We start from the raw sequence: 16646 nt of genomic DNA on the forward strand, positions 1-16646 counted from the left end.
ATACTTTTGGATAATTTGTTATATCATCTGATACCCATTTCCTTGGTCCCTGATTTTAATGCCTTAGTTCTAATATTGCCATAGTGTACATTGTGCCTTCCTCTGGTGTAATGATAATGATTAAGGGAATAGTTTCCGATTTTGTTTTTATATAAACAATTAAAAACATAGCATAAATACACAGAAGTGATAGCATATATTCACTATGGTTCATATTCACTGACTGGCTATCCCTGTTTGTCATGAAAAAAAGCATGCATAAATAAATTATTATGCATGTACTTTTAAAAAATTCCATTTTAAATGTTTAATTTCTCTGTTTTAATGTACATGCAGTCAGTATTTGTAACAATATATGATGTTGCTAGTGATTCACTTTTATGTACAGGACATGGATTTCTTTGAGCTAATGTTTTTTAAATCTATTCTCTTTTGAAGATTTTATTCCCATCCAACAATTTCAAAATGTAAAAATCATATGCATTGACCTGAATTTTTAAACTGAAATCGTGGCATAGTAGTGATCATTAGTGGACGACTCCAGTAAAATTACTGCAGTGAAATCTCCCATCATTTCTTTGAATTTTTTACTATAATTTTTTTCATAAAATATTATGCAAGGATATGCAAATCAAGAGCATTAAAATGGCATTTATGCTGAAAGCATGGAACGTGATAAAAGAAATTTTGAAAATTGGACAAGTCAGAGAACTCTAAAATCAATTTTTGTTACCATTCTGTAATACTGCATGGAAAAACTATTTTCAATCTTTCAGAAAACCAATTTTTAGCCTTAGGAATTGTTCCTAATATGACAGAGAATTAATAAATTGTAAAAGTATTCATGTTTAAATAATTGCTGGGGTTCTTGCTACTGAATAACAGCTGACTTCACATCACTGTATCTGTACTGATCTGTTAAAGAAATACATAGAATACTCAGTGAACATCAACACGTCATTTGCAGAATTGTCGTGTAAGAATTTAATCAAAAATAAAAAAATGCAGAATGATTAAGCTTTGCGATTAATACTTTGAGAAATTGGTTAACATTGAAAAAAGAGCATTAGGCAGCATATTACAACTTGACCAAATTGAATGTTGAGCAAACCTGAGTCAGGGTTAGTATTAAAAATGTTGTCAGAAACTTATTGATGAAATATAGCCCTGACATAACTGTCCCTTTGCAAGAGTAATACTGCCTCATAATTGTAAACCTTTGATTGGTTTAACAGGGATGGCATCATATTGGATGTTGTATATTTAATATATTAATGCCTAAATTCAAAATGGCTGGGGTGCAATTGGATTTTAGTTGTATCTATGCTGATTTTTTATAATCTTCAAAGTGCTTTGCAATGCCTTCTGGATAAGCACTTGCTCAGATTGTTGCCATCACAGTAATCCTATTTATAAAAAGTTAAAGTAAACTAGTATTGAAGTAAGAAGATAATGATGAGTGGCATGGGATAGTTGCCATCAGTTGCAAACTCAACTTGTAGAGAGGGATTAGTTCAACCTACTTAACTCTCAAAAACGAAAAATTATTTAATATGGTTCAAGTGCTCAAGTGCTTTATTATATTATATTTTAAGGTTAATTATATATGTTTCCATTATTCAGATCTCTCGGCAGTTATCGAAAACTTTCATATTATTTTAGCCCACTGTACGTGGTCTATATATAAAGTACGCAAGGGGAAAATTGTGTTCTAATGCTTCAAATTTAGCGCTACTTGCATTTAAATGGAGGCAGCGTTGCCTCCATTGGATACTGCCTTGGTTGCTTCGTTTACTTCAATAACGATTATTATTTGTTATTTGGATAATTCGTTCGGCGTTGTGGGAAATTGATTACCAACATAAACAACGCTTCGGGAGCTGGTTAATTCCCGTAAATATGTATTTGAATCTGTGCTGATACGTCACATTTAAGTAGTGTAATAGAATATTGAATTCAGAAGACTGCAATAAATATTAATCTTGCGAGTATGGAGCCGTTGGAAGCCAAGAAAATAGCTCGTCCTAGCGGCGTGGCTCTGATCAAACCAAAGTGAGCATTTTATTTATTATATCATTTGATGTTGTGGAATTCAAATTCATTAAGTTGCTCTTTCACGAATTACAGCTCCTGTTTACTTCTTTCCTGTATTGTACTCACTCATGAAATCCCTGTTAAGGCAATTTGTTCGTAGAATATCATTGTGTAAGATTATGGGAATATTGATTTCTACGTTTTCCAAGCTTTAAAATGTTTGAGATTTCTCAACATTTTACATAGCTACCTTGAACTGATTGGCGCCGGTATACCATTTGAGCTGCGCCGAGCTGTTGAAGTACTTGGCAGGAATATCGGTTTTAATACTCTTTAAAAACTTAAATCCACAGTTATGTATTGCCAAATCTCACCAACGTGCCCGTACCTGAACCAGTACCTGAAGAAGAAGTACCAGAAGACAATAATTTGGCAGAAATGTTGGATAATGACGATGTTGAAAGTCCTGCAACGAAGAAGCTAAAGTATTCCCGATCTGAGAGGAAAAGACAAAGGGGTAATTTCAGGAATTGTCTGCATTGTTGCCAAAATGCCCCGGCATGAAATTGCTTTCCCATTACTGTCAAACCTTTTTATTTTATTTACTTAAGTTTAAGCTTATTCCGTTTAAGGATATACCGTTACAATGCATTCGTTTTTAAATTATGTTTAATCTGTATTATTTCTGCGATTTTGGAGCTATATTGATGTTGGTGTTTTTCTTATAGGCCAGAACAAGGCTCGACCACCTCCAATGAAGTTCAACAGGCATGATAATCTTTGCCCCCAACTCCTAGACCTAGGCTGCACTGGAAATCAGGAAGGCATGAAAACTGGTGCATGCCAAAATGAAGACAAATGTCCCTTCCAGCATGACATCCTCAAATTTTTGGAGAACAAACCTCCAGACATAGGTGCTGAGTGCCATGTGTTCAAGACATATGGCCTTTGTCCTCGTGGGCCTACGTGCAGGTAAGTTGAATTGGGTACATGTAAACTTGATTGGGGTTTTACACGGCTGACACTCATTATGTTTTTAGAAAACAAAGGTTGGGCAGTTCAGTAATGCACTCATGGATGAAACTAATTGGACAAGATTATCTTTTTTGTAGACACTTAAAATTTCATGTCAGTAAAAGGAAAACTATAATTATGCCCTTATTCAGTTGTAATGTATCTGAAATACAACTTTTGATGCACTCATTTGAAAAAAGGAATAAGTGATCATATGCACTAAGTCTTATCCATACATTTATAAAATTATGGGAACCTGTTTCTTCAGGCATTGAGCAAGTATTCACTCCCCCTGTGCACCATTGAATTAAAGGATTTGGTTAATTTAAAAGATGGTAAAGTTTAATAATAAAATTGGTCGCTTCCATAGTGATTTGATTTTCATACTCATTTCTCCCATTAAGAAGTTGCTCTTTTGTGATAAATGCATATAGGTCAAGTTTAACTTTGGTTTTCATGATAATTTAATTGAATAAATTAATATATTTGTGATTGCATAAAAAAGAGTAGTACAGTTATGTGTGTGTTGAAGGTTTGAAGTAGCTTGAGTGTTGTGTTGTGCATGTGATGAACTTCCTGGATAGCCCTGATGTGTATCCAATTTTTTCCTTTATTGTCATGTATCAAAATTTGAAATGCCAATTCTAATCTATTTCCAAATTAACACGTAAAACATTTTTCCGAATTTTACCATCTTCATTCCTCTTTTTGCCACTTCAGCTGTAGCCAAAAAAATTCAAATTGAGTCAATACTCTTTCAAGAAATACCCGATTTTCTTCCAGACATCCCTATCCCTGAGATTTCAAAAGTGTGCATTTTTGGCTTGGCATTTTGCTGTACTTTGATCATGCTCTAATTTTTTCTTCTATGCCACTGACTCATTTCCTTGAACCACCCATCCGCACAGATTTGCATCGACTCACCTGACTCCAGAGGGGAAAAATGTAATTAATTCAGAGCTTTGGGAACGGACTAAGTCACTACCCCCAGTTTCTGCCAATATCCTCTCAAAAAACCTGCAGATCACCTTGAGGAAAAGAAAGTACAGTTTTGCCCGCAGCGAGGCCGTATTGGCTCATGAGAAAATGGAGAATGAAACAGCGAAGGCAGTCAGAAGTGAGGGGAAAGTGATGAGTGACATTGAAAAGAATGAGGAGGGTGGTCTATTGAAAGTGGCAGTGTCAGATAATGTTGTTAAACAGGAAGTCTTTGCTCAGACCAACATGGAGAAGAATGGAGGACCTGAAATGGGGGACAAGGCACCAGCTGTCGGTCCATTATTGGATGAAGGCATTATTCGATTGCATCCAAGGGAGCGTCAGAAGGTGAGTTCACTCTTCTTGCATTAAATCTATGCCACCAATTAAATGCTCCTCCTGCATTTGACCTATCACCTCAATCTTTATTTTTTAAATCAAGGGTCTGCATTGCAATTGGAAATCAAGCAACCCAGATTTACATTAAAATATAGAATGTATGGGGACGTAGTAAAGTGTTAGACTGCTGACCTGTGGGCCTGGGTTTCGATTCCCGGGCACCCTCAGCTTTACTCAACCTGGCTGATATATTATAGAATTTACATGGCAGTGCATCTTTTTACTTGTGGGACTGAAACTGTTTGCAATTTCACACTCACCCAATAAATTTTATGTCACAATATCATTCCTTACTCTCTGTGGAAGTTTTCCTTCATGTGCTTATTACAACATAGCAATTGAAAACTGCACAGACAATGGAGTTACATAAAAACACATCAAGAGTAGGGCTCCCTTCTATCATTTCTTGATACCTGTAGTAGTAAATTTAGGGGAGGCGACCTACAGCTGAGGTAGGAAAGGGGTAATTCCTTAATTCCTTTCACAGTACCCTCTATGGTTCCCCAGAAAGAACTGGTACCTGAAAAAATCACACAGCTTGGGTGAAGCTGAGAGTGATCAGAGGTGTCCCCAGGAATTGAACCCAGGCCTTCCTGGTTAGTAGTCCAATGCTCCACCTACTGGACTACCCTGTCCCTATTTTATGCAGTTATTATTAAGGATTTGTGCAAATTGTACTGGATTATCACAAAGATGTTATGGTCAAAATTTAATAAACTTTGAACAAAAGGCATCAGGCTCTAGTGTTCAATAAAAAATAATCAAATCTTCATTATCTACCTGAAATTTTGGGTTTCAGTCGTTTTGTAATTGTAATAAAAGACACTCATTAGCACTGTAAAGTGGAGTGGTGTATCATTGATTGGAATTGAAGTTCCCGCAGAAATAAATATTATATGCATAATGGCTAGTAAAAATGCATACGTAACTCATAAAAGTTCCATGTTGCTTCCGGGTATTGCCGTTGCGTATTGTGGTTGGCTTGTTGGAAGTCCAACAAGCCAACGGGATTGTAATTCCCAGAAGGAGCATGGAACCTTCATCAGATAGACATTTCAGAAGCCTTAAGTTCAACACAACTCATTATTTTAAGTACATACTGTATGAAATGAAACTTTTTATCTTTTCAGTTAGATTGGCGAGAAAAACTTTATCTCTCTCCATTGACCACAGTGGGAAACCTTCCATTTAGACGAATATGTAAAGAATTCGGTGCTGATATTACATGTGGTGAAATGGCATTGGCATCATCCTTACTTCAAGGAGCTCAAGCTGAATGGGCACTTGTTCGGAGGCATTGCTCTGAAGACTTTTTTGGTGTTCAGGTACAATTTGTGGTGCTTGATTTATTTCATTTACCATAAGTTAAGGTGTGGGATATTTGAAAAAGTATACTTTGTATCTATTGTTATTTGGTGGGGTGGAATTTTGAAAACGGATTTTATACTTCAAGTCCTAAGTGGGGTGCTTGTGTATGTGCAAGTGTTTTATAGCATGTAAGAGAAGAGCAAGTGACAGGGCACATATTCAAAAAGTCATGGGGACAAGTGGCACTCTTTTGCATCAGGTTATAAACATTTCATCTCATGTTGTGGGTGATATCGTGATACTTTGTTGTTCATTAAAGTTGAGCTTCATAGGATTGCATTTCTGCAAGATAGCCAATCTTTTGGGTAGATTCTTAAAAATATTTTCGAAAATATGAGGCCAAAAAGGATATAATTGTGCACTGTATTGTTATTAGGGATCAATGAATAAGGTTAAATATATGAAGAGTTTTAAATTGAGCTAATGTAATGCTAGTGTATCACTAACATTATTCAAATAAGGATTTGGCAAGGACATTCCAAAAAGTGCCTATAATCATGGAACAAATAAAATTAGGTCAAAAGAAGGACTGCCTAGGTGAAAATCAGCATGACTTGGGGAAGCGGAGAGAAATTCATGATGACATTGCGATAATGATTACCTTCGTGGAAAGAAGTGTTGAATATATGTAATCAGGATGTCTTTTTGTTCCTTGTGGATTTTGAGGAGTTCAAGTGTGTAGAGTGGGCAATTATTGTGGAACATGGGAGCAGACTGGAGTGATAGGTGACTTATTTAAAATCTTGTGCATTAATCAAATGGTACAGTTACGGTTAACGGATAGAGAATGGGGATTTGAGATGAACAGTGATTGGCAGGGGAGTAAGATAGAGTTGCCTATTATTGCCAGTACTTTTTGACATGTATACTGAGGATATGTTAATGATAGTATGGGAAGGGCTCGACTTTGGTATCAAAAATAGTGATAAGGTGTTTCAGTCATTAAGGTATGCAGATGATGAAGCAATAGTGAGTCAGATGACCAAAGGATTGCAGGTATTATTTAATATTCTACAGGAACAAAGTCAAGCGTATAGGATGAGGATTAAACAAAGGGAAACAAATATAATGAGATTCTTGTGAAGTAGGAAAGCTAATTTAAACATTAATATAAGATGGAATAAACTGGAGAAGTTATGTATAGGTATGTTCCAAAATTAACGAGAATAAATCCAGGGAGAAAATTTACTGTAGATCTAAGTACCAATTGTTAATTTCACACTTGTGTTTGACACACTGATGCCAGCACCACTGCCAGTAGTAGTATACATAGTACGTATGATAAATAAACTGGTGCAATCTGGCACCCTTGATGCAGACTGTAGCCCCGCCCACTACGAGCGCTAGTTGCCTGAGACCCAATGAGCCGTCTGTGCTTGGCAGGTTGTCGAGCTGTGCATATGGTGCCAGTTATGTTAGTTTCTGTTGTTCTTTTGTCAAAAATGTTCATTGATAAAATCATGGAGCAATGAATAAGCATAGTTTTTGGTGAAGTGCAGTAAAAGTTATCAAGAAATTACTGAAATGTTGACTGCTATTTACAGTGATAATGCTCTGAAGAAAACGTCCACTTAAAACGCTTAATCCACAAAAGTGGATTAAGCATTTTAAAGATGGCTGACAAAATACCATGGATGATGCTAGGCCGGGACGACCTTGAACCACCTGTGTTGACGACAACTGTGATCGTGTACGGTCTCTCGTCCCCACCGTTAATGCTGAGTTCTACCTTACAGTTCTCAAGTGTTTGAGAAATCGTGTGTGACCAAATTTGACTCAAGCCTATTGTTGGATCCTTTACAATGACAATACACGTGCACATTCAGCATTGATTGTTCTCCAGTTTCTGGCAAAAAATTCATTCACCATCCTTGATGATCCTCCTTATTTGCCAGATCTTGCCCCCCTGTGACTTTTTCCTATTCCCAAAATGCAAAAATGTGATGAGGGGACATCACTGGGAAGATGTGGACACAACAAAGCAAGAAACGAGAGGAAAACTAAAAAGCCTAACTGCTGAGGACTTCCAAGGGTCCTTTAAACATTGGAAAAGAAGATGGATTAAGTGCATAGCAGCAAAGGGAGAGTATTCCAAAGAAACTGCGGGAGATGCCGCAACAGTAACTTTTAACGGAGTCATCCGCTAATGTGCATTTCAATGCAGCAATTTCAGAGTGTAAAAATCATTCGCCTTGATTGGGATTCGAACCCAGATCCCTCAATATCCGGTCGAGTGTTTTAGCCACTTAAGCTACCGAGGCGTCCTCTTAAACTCTGAAATTTTGGGGCTTTTAAAGGAACAAGATGTTGTGACGAAACACCGTACATACAATGTCACAGGCATTCGTAGTCGTGCGCGAGGCGCCACAGTCCACGAGGTACCTCTTGGACTGTGGCGCCCCAAAATTTCAGAGTTTAAGAGGACGCCTCGGTAGCTTAAGTGGCTAAAGCACTCGACCGGATATTGAGGGATCTGGGATCAAATCCCAGTCAAGGCGAATGATTTTTACACTCTGAAATTGCTGCATTGAAATGGAGAGTACTTTGAAGGGGACAAAATTGTGTAAAATAAAGTTTTTATGGCCTCGTCATAGTCTCATTGATATTATCCAGTGTGCCAAAATGGTTGCCTGTTGAGCTTATTTTTATTATTGGGAAAAATATTACCAGGAACCACATTATCAAAATAATTCGTGTCACTTTAGCATCGGTTCAAGACATCATGCGAGATTGTTACCCGAGCAGCCTTCTAATCTTCTGTAAGAATACTGTGCACTTTGGTTATCGGAATATTGCAGTCTTCTGTGCAGTGCAGTCTATTGTGACAGGCATCTGTTGGAATCGAGCATTTCTTTCAGCTTTTGCATATTTTCATTGCGTGGTATTGTTGATGGATGTCCAGGGCATTCTTAGTCTTCAATTGCCTCTCTACCCTCTTGGAACAACTTGTGGCAACAGAAAACCATTCCTGAATCTCTGTAAACATCCTTAAACATGATCATGATCTTTGAACCTTATTTTCCCAGCTTAACACAAAATTTTATTGTATATACTTACTTTATGGAACATTGTATCATGAATTCATAATGTGACCCCTGAACAAAGGTCCAGTCTATCAGCGATCCACACTATGTAATGGTCCATAGAAAACTGACATGGGTCATGTTGCTCTCCCAAGGCCTCCCACCACCTTTCCCACCACAAATTACCTCACTTCAGCCATCCATGTCTAGCGACAAAATCATTCTGCTTATTTTTGAGATAGATACTGTACTTGAGCTGTATATTTCAGGAAAAGGGAAAGAGTGGTGGGAAAAGTAGGGATATAATTGCGTAAGTGAAAGATGTATTTGGAGGAAGAAGAAAATTGATGATGGCTACACTGAGTAAACATGTAAAGAAAAGATTAGTGAAGAAATCAATATGGCACATAATGGTTTATGGATGTTCGACCTGAACTTTGAGACATGAGGGTACAAAATTACAAATAAATGATGAAAAAATAAAATAGGGCAAAGAAAGATGATGTTCTCACGACAATTCCAAGTAAATAGTTATTGCGAACCATCTAAAACCTACCTTAAAATAGGTAGAACACCTTGTATGAATGAATGATATTGACTTACATGTAGTAATATTTTATTTTTATGTTTGTATTAGAACACTCTTATAGTCATATTCTCGTTTGTTTATAATATTTACTAGAAGATGGGTGGAAAAGGGGTTTAGTCTCAATAATGCCTAAATGGAATATTTTATTATTATTTCTTTCTTTTTCTTTCAGCTTTGTGGAAACAATCCATATGTATTGACTAGATGTGCCCAGATGTTGGAAGAACAAACATCTATAGACTTTATAGACTTAAATCTCGGCTGTCCTATTGATCTCATCTATCAACAGGTAAGTTGCACAAATTATTTCAAATATTTACCAAATTTACCCCGTATGTAACTCATGTAAGGCATTGTATTTAATAAGTAATGGTTCATCCATTATTTTGTGATAGTTGTATTGGATTCTTAATTCTTGCTAATTTGCTTTAAAAGCATAAAGAAGTAACTATGCTGGGGTACAGTTCGGCTCCTCTTTATTATTTGTTGCGAAATCATGGAATATTTGAGACCTTTGCAACAGTTAAAAAGTTACTAAAATTTTTTCATGCAATAAATGGCTCCCAAACATTAAATGTAAGGCATTGCACATAAAATGCATGTGTGAAATAGAGATGTTTTTTATCATGGGTGGGGCTTGAGATTTGGATGAAGCTGGGCAGTGAGGTGATTACAGTTGCAAGATGTTAAAGCAATAGTTAATGGATTGCATGTCTTGATGAGTGTTTGACAGGATCAGCACTAGACGCTGTTATAATTAATCATATGAATGCAAAAGCATTAGCATATAGTTTAAAGAAGAGATTGATAATTTGAATAAAATGGAATAGTATATTATAGAATATGCGGTGGTTGTTGTAAGTGGGTAATCCGTATTAAGCATGCCACTTTTATCTAATGGCAGTCTTCGTGGATTTATCATTTGGTTAACCATTGGTAAAACTTTTAACCTCAAAATATTAAATAAATTTGAAGAATTGTGCTTAGGTTTGCAATTGCTGCAGTGAAGCATCAGTTCTCCATTATTTTAGAGTGCACAGTGAAAGTATGCTTTTCTTAAAATTAATGTAATCAAAAAGCTAAAATTAGAACTAGGGCATTGGTGCTTTCAGGGTATGTACAGAATGCTTTGTACTTGCAGGGTGGTGGCAGTGGTCTCCTGCGTAGAGAAAATACCCTGGGAATTATTGTTAGGAGTATGGCTGGAGTACTTAATCTACCTCTTACTGTCAAGACTCGTACAGGTGTCCATTCTGATAAAAATGTTGCTCACACGCTGATTCCCAAGTTCAAGGATTGGGGCGTTTCAGCCATCACGGTAAGAACAAATTTTGTATACCATAGTGCACTAATTTAAAAAGTATAAATGGTAGTACGGAATGATGAATATGGATGAGTATTTGCATTTATGAGTTCTGCATTTACATAATTAAAGATGATTTAAGTAAAATGTGTGATCATCAGTGTAATTAGGATTAGTGATTTGATAAATATAGCATAACTGATGTAGCGAATTTGCTTGATGAAGTTATCTCAGGTCTCGCACCGGGTTAGGGGTTCCATATTGGCTGATGTTTCGATGCTCGACTCATGCGTGGTCCTCAGGGTAGATGAGTGCCAATCTGCATTATATACATGAGCCCATGGGTCAGGTAACTTGTGATTGGCCCGTGGTGGAGAGCCTCCCGGTTGGTCACCATGGTGTTGTGTTGTGTTCCTTCCTTTTCTAACCGTCATCAGCTCCAGTTTCCACGCATTGCTGAGGGAATAGCAGGCGTATCTGTTGAAGTCTCACCATTCTTATTTCGATTGCTTCTTTAATTATTTGGTCCCAGTAACTACTGGCGTGGGCAAGTAACTTCGTGCCATCGAAGTTAATGGAATGATCCCGATGCTGTGTTCAGCGATGGCTGATTTTTCCGACTGCCCCAACCACAGGTGTCTTTGGTGTTCCTTTAACCTGGTTTCAATGGTCCGTCTGTCTCTGCCGAAGTTCTCACGGCAGACCAAGCAAAGGCAAAAGTAGGAATGGCTTCTTCATTGCAGCATCTCAAGAGAAAGGCGAGAGAACTTAGGACTCTCGCCTTCTCTTTCCACAAGTGCTCAAAGGCTCTGATGCTACAATGCGCCTCCTCCCCATAGAGGTAGGTGAAGTAAGATCTGGTGCTTTCCTGGTGTATTTGCTTGATGAGAAAGCAACCAAATGTATCCTGAAGTACACCGGGCATGCTTTGGTTTATGAAGGCATGCATGGCAAACGACAAGCCCTCAGCTATGGGTGCAAACGGGTGCTGATTATGGTTAGAAAAGGAAGGAATGCAACACAGCACCATGGTGACCAATTGGGAGGCTCCTCCACCACGAACCAATCACGAATCACCTGACCCATCGGCTCATGTATATAAGATGGCCGAGTGCAGAGTGGCCTCATCTACCCTGAGGACCATGCATAAGTCAAGCATCGAAACATCGGCCAATATGGAACCCCTAACCCGGTGCGAGACCTGAGATAACTTCATCAAGCAAATACGCTACGTCAGTTATGCTATATTTATCAAATCACTAATCCTAATTTAAAATTGATATTGGTGGACTGTATGATTGTAATCATATAATTATGATTACAGCCTTAGTAGTTGTAATTTTTGTAAATATATCAAGTAATAAAATTCTATGATTGATTTGTTCTAAATTATATGATTATAATTAGAATTGAATATTAGGAATTACAACATATGTTTGTGTAAGGTGTCATAAGATTTTGTGTTTGCCTTGTTGCCCACCAGAATGTGGAATACTACATTTCATTGACTCATGTGCATAAAAGATAAATAAAATCCTTAAAAATATGATTTTTTGCATAAATGTCTATTTATCAGTTAATATTTATACTGCAGCTTCATGGAAGATCTCGGGAGCAGCGCTATACTCGAATGGCTGACTGGGATTACATAAACCAATGTGCAAAACTTGCCGATCCTGTGCCACTTTTTGGGAATGGAGACATTCTTTCATATGAGGATTATGAGAAGCATATGGAAACTGGCTCACTCTCTGGTCTGCTTTTTGTGTTGTTAAGACTTGTTGACCTAGATTCCTCTTCCTCATTCACCATGCATGCCTATTTATTTCCTCTCTTAATTTGATTTCCCTGTCTCCCTGTTGAAAATTAATAATTTTCCCAGTCCAAATATAACATCAAACATAAGGGGCATGGCTATTGCTGATCTCATTATTTGTGGCATTTCATGTTTGTAATGATGTGAATTTAAACAATTGTAATTGTTTTTCTTTTTTGACAGGTGTGATGATTGGCCGTGGTGCCTTAATGAAACCATGGATATTTCAAGAAATAAAGGAAAGGAAGCATTATGACATATCGTCCGGAGAAAGGTTTGAAATTTTGAAAAAGTATGCAAATTATGGCCTTGAGCATTGGGGAAGTGACAACAAGGTATGCATTCTAGATGGCACACACCATATTATCCTCATCTGTTTATTCTCTGAAATTTGTTCATAATGTCCAGTTATCTTCCATTATAAACCTATTTTCCCTTGACTTATGTTTTACTCAGAGTTAAGAATCAGTAGATTACTAAATAAGTTTTGATGATGTCAAGGTAACGATTATATTGATACTATTGAAGTTTTTTTCAATATTCTCAGGGTGTTGAAACCACAAGACGTTTCATGTTGGAATGGCTCTCGTTTTTGTATCGCTACATTCCTATTGGTCTCCTGGAGAGACCACCTCAGAGAATCAACGAGAGGCCCCCTCTGTATTCTGGTCGAAATGATCTGGAGACACTGATGGCCAGTGCCGATTGTCAAAGCTGGGTCAAAATTAGGTGAGCAATGTTAACTCCTGGATATTGTGTTGTATAAGGCAGATGTGATTGGATATTACTGATGCATCACATAAACTTTTAGTTTTAATCAAGGAAAAAGGATATGACTTTAAAAGTTTAAAGTTAACTTTAAGCCAAGAAAAATATAAATATGTGTCTTTTCTTGTTTTTTTTTAAATTGGTCTTCCAAACTTGAATTGAAGGCTTCTGTGGCAATTCACATGACTCTGGCTGGTTACTTCTGTGTTATTCCATCTTGCGGGATGATGGTTTCTTCAGTTTTGTAATCATTATCTTTGAATCTGAAGATGGTAACTGAAGCACCAAAAAATTGGCAGTCCAGCCAGATGATACAATATGAGAGTAACCGGGTAACCCTGGAGTCGATTACTCTTCTGATTTCACTTATGATGAAATTTATGAAAAGGAAACAAAAATGAATAATGTTTTTTGAATGTAGTTGGGGGCTCTTCTCTTTGAGGGTAACTGCAAAAGAGAAGCTAGTAAACTCTTAATTATCATTGATTGGCCCAATTGTTACTCAAGACGTGAAATACATTGCTCTCTTTTCAGTGAAATGCTCCTGGGTCCAGTTCCTGAGGGTTTTCATTTCTTGCCAAAGCACAAAGCCAACTCATGGAAATGATGCAACTTTTCCATTTAGTGTTACACTTACTTGATAGTAAACCATGCAAACAATAAAAGCATGCAAGTTTATGATTGTAATATTCAGATTGGTTGAGTGACATTTGTAATTTCAAACCTTATAGAGGTTGAAACTTGTCATTGATTGAAGCGAATACAAATAGTCAGTCTTTGATGGAAGTGCGTTGAATTGCTAAAGGGGTGGTTTTTCACTTTGGGAATTGTTTACAAAAACGATTTTTGAACACTGCCAATTTGTTTTGGTTACCATTAAAATGGTTACAAATGGCTTAAAACCAAGTTTTTGGTCATACTGAGTCATCATTATGTGCCCTGTACGCTGATGTCAAGAGGATTTGTTTATTCTGCCAAGTGAAGCTACTTTTGTATGAAAAGGGTGATCGAAAGATTGGCTGGGCAAACAATAGGTTTGTGTGTCATATTTTTTATGATATTATTTCTAATATAGATAAGTTTTCATGGGATCAGATAATGATATTGCCACGCTAAAATTTATACAAATTTCTAAGCCAGTAATAAGTGTGAAAACTTCTAATCAATTCTATAAACATGTACAAGCAGTCAATTTGAATGACTTATGGCTGCTTGGATGCCAATGAAACAATATTCCCTCACAATTTCTGATAAAAGTATTCTATACAAATGTTGACTGGAACTTAAGTAACTTTTATTTTATCAATTATAAGATTCAGGTTGAAAGGAAACGTTCATGATGTCTTCCAGTCTAATGCTCATTGAAACTAACAAGAGTTATGGTTCTATGATTTTTTGAAAGCTGTCTACACAGAAAGAGCCTTTGATTTAGTCAGGAGAGTGCATTCTTTTCAATAACTTTGAGGACATATTTTTTGTGACCAAGTTAAAGATGACATCAAAGTTTAATACAAGACTTATTTAGGTGTACTAAGCATCATGATTGCATTACCTATGTTATCATGTAGATGTCATAATCTTACAATAATGACCATGCTTTTGGCTGTTACTAATGGTAGCTTGCCTCTGTCGTTTCCCTCTAAATAAAATGAAATATTTTTGTTGGAGTAAATTTATGTTAACTGTTGCTTTTACCTAAAACAAAAAAATCTTGTTCTGTGCATTTTGTGATAAAGGAACTTTTCATAATTTCTGTGATATTTCAACATGCCCTTTTTTTATATCTTCTCTTGTTCAGTACATTTTTTTGGATGTCTATCCTTTTTGGGTTTAGTGTGTTTTATGTTATTACATTGGAGTACAATACTCTTTTTTCCCATAAAATCCCTCCAAAATTAAATTTTATTACTTGCAGCTTGTAAGGATTTGCTATCTCACTTGAGCAATAAGCATTTTTTCTAATGCTTAAAGCAAGAGAGAGAAAATTATGTAATTACATTTGTGGTGTGTCTTCACTGGCTCTGTGCAAATAACATTAAATGGCCAAAAGCCACTAGGGTGTCTCATTTTTTATGGCAGAGAACTTGAGGATAAGATTAACTCTCATTTATTCCCTTGACTACCTTCAAATTATTCAGGTTAATGCCAATCAATTACAAGAGACTGACTTCTAATTTGTTCAGTCTCCATTATCGTATTACCTCATCAATAAGACTGGAAGTAATTTGAGATGAGAAATATTCACAATTTTCTAAAGTAATGTGGGGGTTTTTCTTTGGCCTCAAAGAGAATCCTTAAATAGATATAGTTTCATCTGTATGGAGATCTTCTTGTAACTGCAAAATGCAGCTGAGAATATGGCATCTTAAAAATAAGAATTCCATTAACAGATTTCACGCAATGAGTACTGTTTCAATTCAAGCTCTCAGGTTGAAGAATCAGTTTGCTGTCTTTGCATAACTTTGGGTATTGTTCTCCTCAATGAAATACCATTAAATTCCCCTTACTTTACATGCCTAAATTCCTGCTTATGAAGGGGCTTACTAGTTTTCAGTATTTACAATGTTTTAGAGGTTGGATTATGAATTGGTAAATGTGGTATTAAGCCCTCAAGGTTCTTTATGCTGTATGTGTGAAACCAATGTGAATTAGGTTGTTGTATGGTCTTTGTTGTGTTTTTATCCCACACCTCATCCTGCTCTAAAGAACTAAGTTTATCCTTTTCATTGTCATTGTTGGATTTTCTCATTAGTGTTTGCAAATATGGTAAGTAGATACACTCCCAAAGCCATTTTAGTATAAAGAATTTTACTTGCCTTGTGGCGGAACATTGTTCCTTGTCCATGAAATTTTGTGCTCTTACTTCAATTGTTAAATGTTTTGCAGGTTTTTTTGTGTGACTGATATGATATGATTCTGTTGCGTCCAGTTATTCTAATGTATGTATTGTTTACATTGAATTTCTGAGTACACTTGTATATCATGCAACAAATATAGAAAAGTAACTTAAATGTATCCTCTTCTTTTCATGCACCATGTCCATATATTTGTTGTATAGCACTGAAGGCGGTAATTTGTGGACCTTTAAAAACACCCTTGATAAGTGCTGATACCAGGCAGGGTAACTTTTATATAAGAGGATATCTAATGCATGTTGTATTCTGCACAATATACTTGATGTTTTGGAGATATCAATGACAAGATGCCAGTGCAATCCTTCAGAAGCTTTTTACAGTGATCTTGTCCAAAAGGTGGGTTGCTTTCATATTTCCTATTAAAGAAATGAAATCGTTGTTTCCAAATGAAATTCTTGAAAAATCTCAGACTACCTGGGCTTAGCCGTGGTTTTTCCCT

General features: G+C 36.5%; 2 protein-coding genes across 2 annotated transcripts in view; one reads left to right on the plus strand and one right to left on the minus strand.

The window, feature by feature from the left end:
- mms4 (Methyl methanesulfonate sensitivity 4) overlaps positions 1–16646 on the minus strand; it is a 148610-nt gene that overhangs the window by 51473 nt on the left and 80491 nt on the right. The gene's annotated exons all lie outside the window — the stretch shown is intronic.
- On the plus strand, positions 1850–16288 carry Dus3 (Dihydrouridine synthase 3). Its single transcript, XM_071595938.1, has 11 exons — positions 1850–2052; positions 2388–2551; positions 2763–3006; positions 3957–4374; positions 5556–5750; positions 9578–9694; positions 10547–10723; positions 12303–12462; positions 12708–12859; positions 13072–13253; positions 13827–16288. Exons 1-11 carry the CDS (start codon positions 1991–1993, stop codon positions 13897–13899), a joined length of 1944 nt encoding a protein of 647 aa, XP_071452039.1. The 5' UTR covers positions 1850–1990; the 3' UTR covers positions 13900–16288.

The sequence above is a fragment of the Hetaerina americana genome, unplaced genomic scaffold, assembly GCF_022747635.1.
Source record: "Hetaerina americana unplaced genomic scaffold, ioHetAmer1.1.p SCAF_71, whole genome shotgun sequence".
Classification (NCBI taxonomy): Eukaryota; Metazoa; Arthropoda; class Insecta; order Odonata; family Calopterygidae; genus Hetaerina; species Hetaerina americana.